General features: G+C 31.8%; 1 protein-coding gene across 8 annotated transcripts in view; it reads right to left on the bottom strand.

Annotated features, from left to right (window-relative positions):
- The window catches only part of LOC129965543 (tensin-1-like), a 474,618-nt gene that overhangs the window by 272,194 nt on the left and 186,802 nt on the right, over positions 1-15,622 (bottom strand). For all 8 annotated transcript variants that reach the window (XM_056079518.1, XM_056079523.1, XM_056079519.1 and 5 more), the window contains exon 2: positions 774-879. In XM_056079518.1, the coding sequence (XP_055935493.1) occupies positions 774-879 (106 nt within the window). The remainder of the gene's footprint in view (positions 1-773; positions 880-15,622) is intronic.

Raw genomic sequence — 15,622 nt, 5'->3', positions numbered from 1 at the left:
AGACCACTAGACAAAAGAAATTTCTCATGTCTCGTAGCTGTTATCTGGCTTATAAAGCGTCACCACAGGGGATTTGATATACGAATTTAAAATCCTAGTGATAAATCACTATGCTTACTTTCCCTTATCTAATTTGCGTTTTTGAGTTCATGGATGCGTTCTCACATGCATATAGACGGACGAAGTTTCCATAGGCTTTCGATAAAATTTGATAAAAATATGGAAATTTAGACTAAAAGTCAAATATCAATTTTCATGCTTATCATTCACAGCTTTCTTTTAAGTTAGCGTGTCTACAAATAGATGGAATAAATCTAAAAATGCATTTTTAGAATTCTGGAAGTCCAAAACACAGAGATTCGTTCAGGCTTCTAGATGGAATATTTTGACGATGACAATAATTTGTCATTGCATATTTCATATACAGGAATGTAACAAAGAAATCGAAAATGTAACAAGTAATCGCATCTAATATAAACGTATCAATATAGCCACCAGAAGCTTTCGTCAAAAGTATATGATTGACTAAGAACAATATTTTGAAGAATATTGTACCTTTATATTTTAAACTATCTAATTATTTATGGTAATTCTCGAATTGAAGCACTCTTCCGATATTACTAACGATATGTTAAAAACATGCCCAAAAGAATTTTAGCCATATTTCAGTTACCTCTACTAGTTGCCGTGTTACAAAAATTGATTGCTTATTTTCAACATTGGCTTCCAATAATAATAAAGATAATAGTGAAGGTGGTATATTCATCACTTACTTTTACAGGAGCTGCCTTGATAGTCTATAGGCCGTTGGCAAACGTCACAAAATCGGTCTTTTCGGAAAGTTTTCGTTCGGAAATCGTGCCGTGACTCTTCCGTACGCTGGAAAGAAAGAAGAAGAAAAATACAGATTAGAGTTGCAGCAAAGTGAATTCATGAATGGATTATCAAAATAAATTTCAAAGTAAACAAAAAATGTTATTTTATCAGAAAAATTTGGAAAAATTAATTAGGCAAAACACACTCTTAAATCTACCCTCATGACTTCGATAGTAAACAAAAATCTTGAATGGCAATATTGTTAAGAATCTCTAATATTGCTTTCCTGCAATGTTCGTAACATTGTTGAAAAGAGAGATTTACAGACACTCTTAATGGATGCTGAATTGGATGCCAGGTCAATGACTCCTGACCAAGGCGACTATTTGGCGATAAAAAAGAAAATTCTGGGAGATACAAGAATTTTGGCGCAATCTCTAATAAGACATGATATTTGAAGATACTTTCAGAAAATTTATAAAAATGCGGGAAGTTAGGTGACTAGTCGATTCTATTTTCGCTTCGGAGTGTTGATTGTAGAACGAGCACTTTAGCTGGGCACTCGGAGCGCTGGCGATTTTCTGTCTATTTGTATTATGAGTTTTAGATGGACAGTTCTTGTGCAAGTCTCTGCTGGAATAAAGCGTCATGTGTAATAAAGCGTCTATTATATTATCTAAAGTGTTAGACTTGCTAGTGCATCCAACAGGGCGATTTTCACTACAATATTCTCCTGCACTCAGGAAGACACAGAAGATAAATGGCGGGGAATGTTTTCGTCATCTAACACTAACAAAATCATATCACGTGGTTTGGTTTGGTTACATTAACTTCCCGTTTTAAAGCAACACTAGAGCTATTTTGGAATGGACCTCATAATTTTGAGCCGCGGTCAAATGACGAGGACGATACCTGAGATGGCACCCCCTCTTCAATCTTCCACACCACACCAGCGGGAGGCCGTTTTGCCCCAACGGATTTAACGTGCACCAAACCCATTTACACGACGGTTCATCGGTGGAATCCGGTTCAGAAGCCAAGACCTTACTACCAGGCCCCGCGACCCATATTACGTGATTTCACATCTATAGGATAAAAATAACTACCCATATTACTTTAATGCATATAGCTCTATTTTGGCTGCTACTTTTCATCTTGTCAAATGCACTATGGATCCCAAATTCAAATCAGTGCTGCCTTTGATGTAAAACACTTGAAAATGAATTGAATGGCTCTTAATCTCAAAGCCTTAAACACTAAATTGTCGAAATAATTGTTTCAATACCGGGAAACTCTTAAAAATTTACAACGGATAAGATGTTTTGATAGTTAAAATAATGATGGTATGTCAAAGATGAAGAAATACAACATTGTAAAGATTGGGTGTAATCGAAGGTTCATGGATTAAAATCTCTTCGTAAAATAGCCAACTTTTAATGAGATAAGTGAAGGTTATAGTTTTTCATAAAAACATGCTCGTTTTATAATACCTAATTGGTTCCAACAAATTATTACTTCAAAATGAAGGAGAAAATCATTAATATAAAACTTTTTCAACAAAAAATATACCAGATGACTGAGATTTCCAAATGTGAAATTCATTAATTTTGCCTTGATATGAGCGTCAACAGATATTCTATTAAAAAGTGCCAAGACTATTTTGTCATGAGCAGATCTTTTAAATTAAAAGACAAGGAACTATAAGTAATAAGAAAAATAATGCAAACTATCTCTGCAAATTGTACATGCAATTGAAAATAATTTATCATTGCCACACGCTATATAATTAAGAAGAAAGAATCTTAAATCGTTAAGTTCATAAATAATCATGAAACGGAAACATCATAATTTTACATCAGCAGTTTGATTGCATAATTTCTCAATTCCAGTTCTATTTCGATAAGACAGTAATTATGCTTTGCATTTGTGCATTTTAACTGCCTTTTAGTTAGTCAGTCCAATTTAATAATAATGAATATTTTGTCATTAAAAAAGTAATATATATAATAAAGAATATAATATTTAATATATTTTTAAACGATTCTTTTAAATAAAAAGCATTTCAAGCAATAACAGCCTTTTTTTACTAGCTCATATACCAAGTATAGAAGAAATATTTAATTGTCAAAAAATTCGAAGTCGAGATTTTGACGATTCACCTCGTTTCAGATCACTTGGATCCTAAAAACACATCTTTGGAATATGTCTTCTGTCTGGGAACACGTTAACTAAAAACGCTTTGAGCTAGACAGATGAAATTTGGTATATGGAATTATGACCAAGTTTATAGATTTCTTTCAAATTTTGAACGAAATCCATTCATTGGAAGTCTGTCTATCTGATTATTTGAATACAAGTGAATTCGATAATTCCACAATGTTATGAGCCAGAAAGATAAAATTTGATAAATAAGTTTAGCATCTAAAATACAAGTATCGAATTTTGAATCTAATCCTGCAAACGGTTGGCCGCCTGTCAGTCAGTACTTCCGCGTGCATGTAAATGTAATAATTCATAAACACTATGACTTAAATCAATGAAATTCGGTATGCTATTTTGTGGCTGTCGTTTAATGTCAAATTTTGGCATCAATCGGTCAATAAAAAAATGCTCAAAATACATATTGTAGCGATAGATTCAGTAAAAATGTTAGATTCATATTAAAGATCTCTATTTTGTAACTGCCGTTAGCCAATATCAATGAAAGGTATTCGCAGCCTTACCCAAGGTCTCCAATTTTATGTGAAGGGAGTGAGATAAAACCTTTATTGGGGAGGATGCAAGAAAAGTTTCAGGGAGACCAATCTAGATGGTTTCTATAAATCCCAGTCAATTTTCTGATTACTTCTAAACAGTGCGTGTATTAGAATGTAGATATCTAAAAAGCGGGGGAAAAATTATGCTTCGACGAATTTCATACAAACATTAGCTTATTTTGTAATTCAGAACTTTTGTAATTGAAATATCTCTCATCATAAACCAAAATTGCGCATGTTTATTGCCAATAATAAACAGTAATAAATCTATTTTCCTTAAGTTTCAAATCTTTAAAACCATTGATAACTTTTAATCGCAATAAAAACCTACGATGTCAAAAAAAATATTTTTTAACTAATATATATATTATGAGATTTTTTTTGGGGAGTACAAATTAGTTCGGTTCGTTATAAAAAAATGGCAACAGCTTTTATGAATTTTATAATGAACATTTGATGTTGGTGGTTTTAGAGAGATTAGATATCTCTCAATAATATTCAATTTATACCGCTTTGAGTTCATTGAAACGTTGTTTTTTACTATGTTGAATATTCCGGTTTGTGTTAACTAAATAGCATTTGCAGAAGGTTTTGGTTTTCTGCTTTAATTGGAAGAAAAATGCAGCTGAAACGCATCGAATGTTTGTGGAAGTTTATGGTGGCAATGCTCCGATAAATTATGTAAGGAATAGTTTCGACGTTTCAAGAATGGCGATTTCATCAATGAAGACAAGCTTTGCTCTGGACAACCAAAAAATTTCGGCGACAAAGAACTGGAGGCATTACTCGATGAAGATCCAAGTAAAACGCAAGAGGAGCTTGCAGAATCATTAGGAATGACTCAACAAACAGTTTCCGTAAAGCTGAAATCAATGGGAATGATTCAAAAGAAAGGCAATTGAATGCCTTATGAACTGATTCCCAGAGATGTTGAAAGGCGGTTTTCACTTGCAAGCAGTTAATTCAAAGGCAACAAAGAAAGATTTTTACATCGAATTGTGACTTAAGATGAGAAATGGATATTCAACTCCAAAAAGAAAAAAAATATGCTATGCCAGTCAATTGATGCCATCGATCTCAACAACACTAAAACCAAATATTCATAGTTCGAAGATCATGCTGTGGGGTACTATGTTACTAAAAGAGTATTGTGTACTATGAGCTGCTACAACCTAACGATTCCATCACAAGGCGATCAATATAGGCTACAATTGATTTGGCTGAGTTGTGCATTACGAGCAGTGAGCAGGCCGCTCAAGTGAGTTATTTTTCAAATTTGGAAACGCTTAAGTGAGATTAAGTTTACAGCACAGGCCGTATTCTGCGGACATTGCTTCTTCTGATTACAGAAACAGCACGATTTGGTAGGTAACCAGTTCATTTCTTTCACAGAAATCGAAAGTTGGCTTCTAACTTGGATCGTCTTAAAGGACGAGACATTTTTTCGAGATGGAATTCGAAAATTGACTAAGAGGTGGGAAAAAGTAGTAACCAGTGATGGACAATATTTTGATTCATCTGTTAATTATTCATTTTGCTCTGAAATAAATGCATTTTTAACTACAAAAATAAAGGCCCGAAATACATTGTACTTCCAATAATTCGTTAGAATACAAGATGGAATTATAATTCTTTTTTTAGTAAAATAAAAGTAAAAAATACTTTTAATTTATATGATATTCATTTCTTTTGAATAAATGCCATCATTTAATATTTTTGGAACGTTTTCAAATAATTTTTTTTTGTTTGCGGAAAATAAAAATGATTTATTTTGAATCACAAATCTTATCTAAAAAATGAAAATAAATTCCAATTTGATAAAAAAAGATTAATGTTGAGTAACAATTGAGTATTTTTAGAAGATAAATTTGCTAAATATTTTTTAAAAGATAAAATAAAATTCCAATTCGATTAAAAATGATTAAGTTGCTTTTTGAAATAATTTGATTGATTTGCAAGCGATAATATTTCAAACTATATAAATAACTTTCCTTTCTTCCGCGTAGCGACTAAAAATTATAGAAAAAAATTACTGAAATTCGAAATTTGTTTGTATAAATCCTAACGGGAGAATTTGGAAAATTTGAATGAAAAAAATCGTACGATGCATAGTCTTGATTCTTGTAAGAAAAAATAGACATTATTTCTCACAAGGATAAAGCCTAAAATAAATAATTAATAATTCAATAATTATCAGATGAATATGATTCACCGTCGTATTGGGCATTCAATCAAAAATGTATACAATCTATGCAGTATATTATATAACATTAATGTACTACTATGTAGCATTATATCATTAATATATAAAAGTATTTTCTTAAAATATACTTCAAAGCCTTTTTAAACAAAAAAAAATCTAATTAAAATTCTCATAATAAAAATAATTCAATAAATTGAACAAAAACAATTTATTTTTTCAGTGTGCTCAACCGTAAGAAATTATATTTATTCTTACTAGTGTTTAATCCTTATTATGAATAATATTATAAACTTATGAGATAATTTTTCTTAATTCACTACCAGATGGCACAACGAACATGAAATCAAAATTTAGTTAAATTAATCAAGCAATTAATAACTAAACTATGAAAATTTTAAAAAAATGTACTAACATCGAGAGATGTACGCAAATGTACAAAATTTCAAGCTATAACATGAAGCGAATGAACGAGCATGGGAAAGAAAGAGAATTGAACAAACTGTCTGTAAACAATAACTTCATCATAATCATGCGTAAAACAACGAATTTGAAAAATCATTAAAATGGTACTATTTATATTCAGTCTATTTATGGCATATGATTCATGCGAAAATGCGTCGCACAAAATTAAGTTTGTAGCATTGAAACTTGTAGAGAAAAAAATTCTTCTAAACACTTTCAACTTCACATGGCATGTTTATTCAAAAACACATATGATATATTGGAAACTTCTAGTTCGTAATACTATTATTTTTGTTTGGCTTGTTGCATTCTCTGCGTAGCGACTTTTACAGAAAGAATGCAATCTGAAAAACATTATTACGTTAAAAATTACGAAAGTGAAAATTCTGCTTTGGGATATAATTTCCATAGGAACCAATTTTTGTTATAACATTAACAGTGGTAAAAACTAAAAGATTTGATACTAATAATGATATTATTTTGAATTTCATAGCAGCAATATAAAGCAATTTCACAAATAATATTTAAAATTAGTTTCAAAAATTTTAATAAAATTAGTTAAAAATTGCTCGGTAAAAATGGTTTAGATGCGAGATAAGAAGCATCTGAATTATTGAGAGGAAAAAAATAAAGTTTCGATTAACTTTAATTAACTAAGAATCTGATTAAAAATTCTAAAACAATTATCTCTAACTGAGAATTTATTATTCAAAAATTATTTCTTTTAGTGGCACTGCAGGGCGCTACATTCTTTTTGTTATAATTCTTAAAACACACAATCAACAGACGTATTTCAACCTAAAAACATATGTTAGAAAGGGTATATATATCATATGGCATGCACAGTTCCGTTTATCAAAAAATTATTAAGTCACGTAAGCTGATTTCATTGAAATCGCTGTTAGTATTTTAAACAAATTATCATGATAGTGAGATAGAATTAAAAGTGTTCAATCGACTGAGAATCTAAAACTGGCACATTAGTTTCAGCCCAACATTTTAATAGCCAGCCAATTCATCAATACAACACATATACCGTCAAAATACTCAATGGACAAAACAAACGAAATTTGATATAGAAATTGTATCTTGTTGAACATTTTTTATAAACAATTGAGTGATAATCAATCAACGGAGTTAAAATGAGTTCTGAATGATTAATTCTGTGAAGACAATATCAATCTTGAAAGAATTCATTTATATATATTACCTTCGCTAAATACATCATCGATGCCACCTGTCAGAAGCAAATATCCAGACAGAATTATTGGTGTTACGTAAAAAAAAGCACGTCGGACGTGTAAGACACCAAATTAGGCAAGTGGCCTTCGAAGAGTTCGAAATGTAAGAAAGAAACACCACGACGTAGGGGAAGGTGGTCGGAGGGAGTAAAAGTAAGAAAAAAAGGTTTGGAAAGCAGGGGGTAACATTAAAAAAAGATATTATATGCAGGAAAACAGGTTCTTTTCCCATTCAAACTAAACTAAATACCCTTTATCGCCGTAACATTGAAAAATGATTGTCATTGACAGTGATATTGAATACATTTTTTTAAGAATAAGTAAAGCAATAATAAAAACAATCAAATAAATAAAAAATAGAGTTCTGAAATAAAGACAGTTTTTGATATATCGAAGAATATTTTTTCATTATTTAGAATTTTCATTAGCAGATGTTTTAACGTTGGAGAAATGAAGTAAAAAAAAGGAAATATCGTTTGGTAATAAAATATAAATCTGGAATCAGAATGAAAATAGAGAATCCAAATTTTTTTGTATATATAAATATATTAAATTAAATTCAATGTAGCAGGAAAAAAAACCCCTTGCAAATGAAAATTAAATATGATATTAGATTTATGTAATTAATTCATATTCTAACATTGAACTGTATATTGTATTATGCAGAGAAGTATTGCCAAGTATTTTCACTTCCTATCAAGTTACATTCTACACATTAAAATGGCACGATTTATTTTATGTGTGTCACGTGAGTATAAATTACACTATTAATAACTATATTTTTTTTCGTTCAAATAATCATATATATATATATATATCTGGGGGCACGGCAGTGCCCCCGCCAAGTCGAGCAAAAACAAGCGGCACGCCGTACCATCCTTTTCTCGAAGCAGTTCAGGCCATTTTCGACCCCCTATAACTTCATTGTGAATAAAACTAGAAGCCTGAATTTTCAGTAACCAAGCAGGCATTATATAAACACGGTATATTTCAAATTTCATTAAATTTGAACCAGTAGTTTAAGAATTATAACTAGTCAAAGTTTGTGAATTGTCACTGACTGACCGATCATCAAAACTCTAAGACACTTCTAGCAGACATAGAAGCTTTAAATTTAGAATACAATTAGTGTTTAGTGTATAAATCAAGGAAAAACTAAAATATGCGTGTAATAATGGACGGATCGATAAATTTCTCAAAGTTTCGAGCATTATCTATCTTGTCGGCAAATTCGTCACCAAGTCGCCAAATGATCGCCAAGTTTGTCACCAAGCTCTGGGATCACTGGCTCGGCATTCGACAGCATCCAATACAGATTAATGTAAAACGGTCTTTCTTATGATGACACTATTCTCGCTGGGAAGTAAAATTACAGGTTTGTAACAATATCTAATTTGAAATAATTCAATTTGAAGCTGTGGAAGCTGCAAACGCAATGGGTGACTTTCAGAGAATCAATCTGGTAGAAGAAGAGCAAACTGATCTTCAAAGTATGATCCCAATGTTACTTTAACATATATTCATTTACGCTTATCTGAAATATTCGACACAAGCAACGATCAGAATGGGTGGTTTGGAAAAAAACATCTTGTAATTTTCGGAGATCTCTTACAGCTTCCACCGGTAAGAAAAAAGTCACCTTTTGTAAAACTATCAACTGCTCAAACTAACAAGTTGTTAGGTTTCCTCAGTATACCGAATCTGTGGATTGAACTGTTCATATACGATGAACTTACAATTAATTAATCTATTTATTTTAACCATAAAAGATTTTTAATATTGATATGGTTACTATAAGAGGTTGTTAAGTTAGCTAATTACGTAATAACTTAAGACGGAAGGATCCTTAAGTAGGGACTGAATAAATTGACCGATTTGGTATTACATGGATCTCACAACTTTTTACGATAGAAGAACTGAGTTGCGAGACTTGGTTTTTTTTACAAGTTATGTTTTTGATGGCATATATATATACCGGGTGTCCCATAAATTTGTAAATACTTTAAAAATTCATAAAAATTGAAGGACTGGGTATATTTGAATGCGGTTTGCGAAACTATTATTCTTATGAAGGAGGATTTTTTTTTTTGATACAGAAAAAAATAATTCAAAAATTTGTCAATAGAGGGCGCTGCACACAAGCAAATTAGTGGAAATATGCAAATTAAAGTCTTATGAAAGGCAAAGTGAGCGATTGACACATCATTTCTAAAGGTTTGCATAAGGTTTGTATTAAGATGTTGACACTGGTGGATAAAGCACTATTGGTAAAGTTGTTTTATGTCAGCAACGAATCGGCGGCTGAAGCCTTACGAAAGTTTAGGACCCAGAAAAGATTGAAGAAAGGTTCAAGTCCGATCACTCCTGCTGGACTTGTTTCCCTAGTACGCCGTTTCGAAGAAACTGGAAGTTTGTATCATCGGCCACGCAGTGGTGCATCTCGTTTAACAACAGTCCGTACCCCCGATGTCTCTTCGCAAATGGACACGCTAAGGGAACAGTCTACAAGTGCAGTCAGTAGCGCACGAGAAGTGGCACCAATAACTGGTATACCAAAGACTTCGGTGTACCGTATCCTTCATGGTGTATTGCAATTGTACCCATACAAATTGCAATCGCTACATCAGCTCTTACCAAATGATACAGCTAAGAGATTGGAATTCTCAAATTGGGCTTTGGCGAAAATTGAAGATGATCCGCGATGGCTGCTGAAAATATTGTGGACAGATGAGGCTCATTTTGCTTTGCATGGAGCAGTTAATACCCATAACTGTAGAATATGGGCACATGAGAATCCACAAGTTTACACTGAGAAGCCCCTGCATTCATCACGGGTTACTGTTTGGTGTGGTTTCACTGCATCCATTATTGTAGGCCCATTTTTCTTTGAAAAGCCCTGTAAAAAAGCAGGATGGAAGACATGTTCAGTTAATGGAACAAGTTACTTGGAAATGTTACAGAAGGAAGTGATACCGTCCTTATTGGAACACGATGTCCTTGACACAGTGACATTCATGCAAGACGGGGCACCTCCTCACATCGACACCGAAGTGAAGGCATTTTTGAGAAGAATTTTAACTGAAGAACGGATAATCAATCGTCACTTTACACATGAATGGCCCCTACGCTCACCAGATTTAACCATTTGATTTTTGGCTATGGGGTTACCTTAAGTCTCGAGTGTACCGCCGTAGGCCAACTTCGTTAGTGCAGCTAAAGGAAGCCATTCGCCACGAAATCTCATGCATTCATCCGGATATGCTGTATGATGCAGTTACCAGTGTTGTCTCCCGCTTCCAAATTGTTATTTGTGGTGATGGCGGACACATAGAACAAGTAAGTACTGAAGTACTGGTGTGATACGCATGTAAACAATTACTTGCATGCAAATAAAAGTATTTTTCCCGTAGAATTGTATGTTTTGCTTGTGTTTAGCGCCCTCTATCGACAAATTTTTGAACTATTTCTTTTTTTTTTGTATGAAAAATTTTTTCCCTTCATGAGAATAACAGTTTCGCAAACCGCATTAAAATATATTCATTCCTTCAATTTTTATGAATTTTTAAAGTATTTACAAATTTATGGGACACCCAGTATATATATATATATATATATATATGCTTACAAGAGCTCATATGTGTGTATGTCCGCTTTTATCCAAGCTGTTTATGCTCAGACTGTTTAAGTACCGAGGTTCCATTTGCACAGTGGTGGATTTACCCAAATGGAATGTAACATTATAAAAATTATTTTAAAACTCTAATTAGTATCTAATTCATTTAATGTTAAGCGGTTGCATCTAGTGTGCTTCTTTTGAGCGTATTTTCGCAAAGTTTCCGCATATATAACAATCATAAAATTATAACATTTAAATCATTGTGATTTTCTGTAAGTCAAGAAAATCATTTTTTAATAAGATTAATTTAAAGTCACTGCATAATTTTTTTGATCCTTAATCAGTTTATCCTAGCGCCTTTCATCAGCAAACATCTAAAAGATTCTATTCTTCATTATTATTCTTGTCGCGCAAGACAAAATTTTATTTTCATAATGAATACTTGTTACACGAGACGATTTATTATGTTTTCGTGTTTTTATCTATTAGGTTTTTACAATAATTTATATTTTACCTCCTGATGTTTTATTTTGCAACATAGATTTTTGGTAACAATTTTTTCATTTTAAATATACTTAATTTTGGTTTTAATAAAACGAAATAAATTACTGTCATCTATTTCTGAGCACATAAGGGAAAATGGAATGTTGAATGGCCTCTGCAAAAAAAGATATTTCGTTTGATAAATCCTCAGCTATTGATAATGATATATTACATGAGGATAACAAACAGAAAGCAAACAAAAAATACCAAAACGGAAGAACAAAACATAAGGATAATAGATATTAAGAAGCACCCCAAGAGTTGTAAGCAAATGCAAAAATGAATTCAAAACGATAACAGCGAGGAACTGTAGAAGAGGAACAATGCAGACTTCAGGTGGAACCTCTTCTTCTTGTGTACAGTCGACCACACCGAAACCACTAAAAGAGGCAGTACGGACAGAATTTGTTGTGGCCGACTACTGCTTTAACATAACACATCCATATTACTGACAAATTCTCTGAACTGGCATCCTCTTCGAGGCGGTTGGCCCTAAGTCAAAGGTAGTCAATCTCAAGACCTCCCTCCTCATCTTTCTCTACATTCAGATGGATACTGAAAGGGAACCCGAAGAAGAGAGAAAAAAATAGAAAAGCAACATAATCAATGAATTCAGACTGAAGGCATCAAAGAGGTCAAAAACGTCACACAATAATTATTGCCCAATGATGGGCTCCGGTGGCTTGGTGGTAAGGTCTCGGCTTCGGAACCGGAGGGTTTCAAATTCGAGACGCGATTCCACCGAAGAACCGTCGTGTAAATGGGTCTGGTGCACGTTAAATCCGTCGGAGCCAACCGTCCTCCTGCTGGTGTGGTGTGCAAGTTTGGAGAGGAAGGCTCCATTCCAGGTGTCTTCGTCATTTAGTTCAAAATTACACGGTCCATCCCAAAATAGCCTCAGTGTTACTTTAAAAACCGGACGTTCATATAACTAAACTAAACAACACAATGGAATATAAGTTTTTACATATAATACTAATTTTGCTTATGAAATTGGTGAATACAGGTTGGATGCCGAGCCTTTCTTTAATTTTCCGTGCGAAAAAGTGGCTCAGTGAATAACTTGATATATATTGCAGAAACAAAAAAGGGCAATTCCTATAAAAACATACACACACACACACACAAAAAAAAAAAAACTCTAAAATGTCTAGAAAAAATTTTGAAAGATTTATTAATTCAATGAGAAAATATTAGTTTATCAGAGAACTTTATTACAATATTTGTAAAGCGGGAATATGAAGAGTAAATGAAAAACTTTGGATCTCTTTTAGTGTTAGATGAGTTTAATAAACTAACTGAATAGTATTCTGTCTTAAGAATTAGTGATTCTGCAAATATGTTTTTTCCGGTTTACTTTTGTATTAAATTTCTTTTACGAAATATCTCAGAAGAAAATGCTTTCACTCAGTGATAAGCATTTCTTTATTTGTTTGGGATATTATTATCAAATTAAGTTTCTTTCTCAATGAGTTCAAATAACTAAATGTTTCAAAAAAAAGAGGCAAAAGTAATCCGGAAAAAAAGGAAAAATAATTTTTATCGATTTAACTAGTTAATTAACAACATGCATTAAAGCAAGAACCATGGAAATGAAAAAATTTCTTCTGACCATTTAACCTCTCACAGCATATGATATTTAATTAATTAAAATACTAATTCAATTTGCTACGGTTAAAATTATTAAGATTATATTAGATTCTTAATAAAAGCCTTGTACATACCTGATGCCTGAAATAGAATTTTTCTTTTATGCACGCATTCTTTTAAAAATATTAATTATTTAAAAATGCCATCAAACTTAGTTTTTTTAAAAATTCAGATGTATTTCCAATTGTCGTATTGCAAATTTTTAAATTTTACTGAACAGAAAAAAAATAATATTAGCAACTGCTAACCTATGGTTTTTGTATTTGCATCAAATTTTAATCGAATAAATTTATCAGCAAACGCCTAAAACAAATTTTTAAAATACAGTACACATCTAAATATCCGGTTAGTGACTATCCGGCTTCCTTACTATTCGGCCTAGTTTTTTTAATCATAATTAAATGAGGAAGACAAGGCGTCTACTAAGTCATCCATTAAGGACTTTTTCAAAACCTAAAAATTTAAGTTTTGACTGTCAACTTAGGGTTACCTTTTTATATCTGTTTAATCATTTATCAGTGAAAAATAAAATCAGTTTGAGCCAATTTCCTTAAGAATTAGGCTTAAGATTTACGTCACTGTCTTGTTATGTTTCCAGCATTTAAGTGTGGCATTACAGAATTTACTTTAAAATGTGAACAGTTTATATCCTTTAACTTACTTTTTCTGAAATAAATTCTTGAAGCGTGCAGTGTAGTATATAAACATAAATAAACTAACAGTATGGACCCTTCTATTTTAACTCGACACGTTACCGGTAACTGCTTCTATGATTCACCGGGCCGTGGTTGCGTTCACATTGAGATAAATGGAGAGCTTAGTACTCAATAAGAAATGAGAAAATACGTATTATAACAGTGAGTTTTGGTATAAAGACTTTGTCTTCTGTTATTGGTGGGCAAAGAAATGAAACTCCGGCGTATCCGACTTTTTGTTATCCCACCAGTTCTTCCGCCACATTAGGCTGGATATTCGGAAGTGTATTGTATAAGACAACATAAAAAAAATATCTAAAAATTCTATTTCAGTTACATACAAAAATTGTACCGGGAAAAATCTGTGATCATTTCTTTGAACAAATCATATAGGATAACACGTCACGGTCATTCAATACATTGGATGCCGAATTTCTTATTGTCTGAGGTCAAACAGGGGTGGCAGAAATAAAATCATCCTTGACCCAAATATGTATCGTTCTTCCATTTCTATTGTTCTTCAATTAGAGGAAAGAATTGACCGCAAGATTCCATTCCGATAGTTCGCATCATTGAAGAGAAACATTTTGGCAGCCGCCGAAGCCAAAAGGAAAGACAATCACGGATTTACGAATATTTTAAACTACAATAATGTATCGAATTTCTGAGTATCAGTAAGATTAGAGAAGCCACAAATATGCAACTACTAGCCGGCAAGTTTATTACGTTTATATTTATCATAATGTGTGTATTCATATTTTAGAAAAAATAAAGCACATCTTAATAAAAATTCCTGATACAATAAAATTAAACATTTTTAATTTTTTGACCACCATTTAATAAAAATAAGAATTCAAAAATATAATAATAAGCCAAGCAAAAAAAAAAAACACAATTTGAATCGAAAGACAATCGCTTACTTCAAATGATTAAAACCGCTCTGCTCTTAATAATAATAAAAAGGAACATGTGCCTATCTATTCACGTCAGTTAGTAGCGCTTTATAGGGAAGACCGTTGGATTTAGAACTAGGAAAACGAGCACAAAAGTACTTTCGATAAATAAATGTGAATCTAAGAGCGTTTATTTTTTCAAAAAAAAAAAAAAAAACTTAATTAGAATTTTAAGTAATTAAAAATTTTGAGTTCCCCCCCCCCCCTCTCTTTTGGCTATATCATCGCATACAAAAAAATTTTACATCACCTAAAATTTAAAAAAATTATCTTAGCAATGGTAACAATTTAACTGACAAACAATATTTTTCTAAATTTTAACAAATTTTAAATATACTCTTATGCATAATTTTCATTGTTGCAATGTAATTGAAATTGTTTTAATTATTACTACAAATATTTCATCCTGAGATTTTATTGAATTGTTGACAACGAAAGTACGAATTTTTTTTTTTTTTTTTTTTTTTTTTTTGTATTTTTCTTATATTTTTCTTTGTATTCCTTTTGTATTCTTTTGTATTATTCTATAGAATTCTTTTTAAAATATGGTTTTTATATTTAAAAATCTTGAATGCTTAGAAGTAGTATGTCTATTTAAAGTTAAAATTGAAAAATATTTTGCCGGGGAAACTATTAACGCATAAAAAATATTACCACTCAACTTTTTTACACGCAGTAACCATGGTT

The sequence above is a fragment of the Argiope bruennichi genome, chromosome 4, assembly GCF_947563725.1.
Source record: "Argiope bruennichi chromosome 4, qqArgBrue1.1, whole genome shotgun sequence".
Lineage (NCBI taxonomy): Eukaryota > Metazoa > Arthropoda > Arachnida > Araneae > Araneidae > Argiope > Argiope bruennichi.
This window is presented reverse-complemented; position numbering and strand designations above follow the sequence as displayed.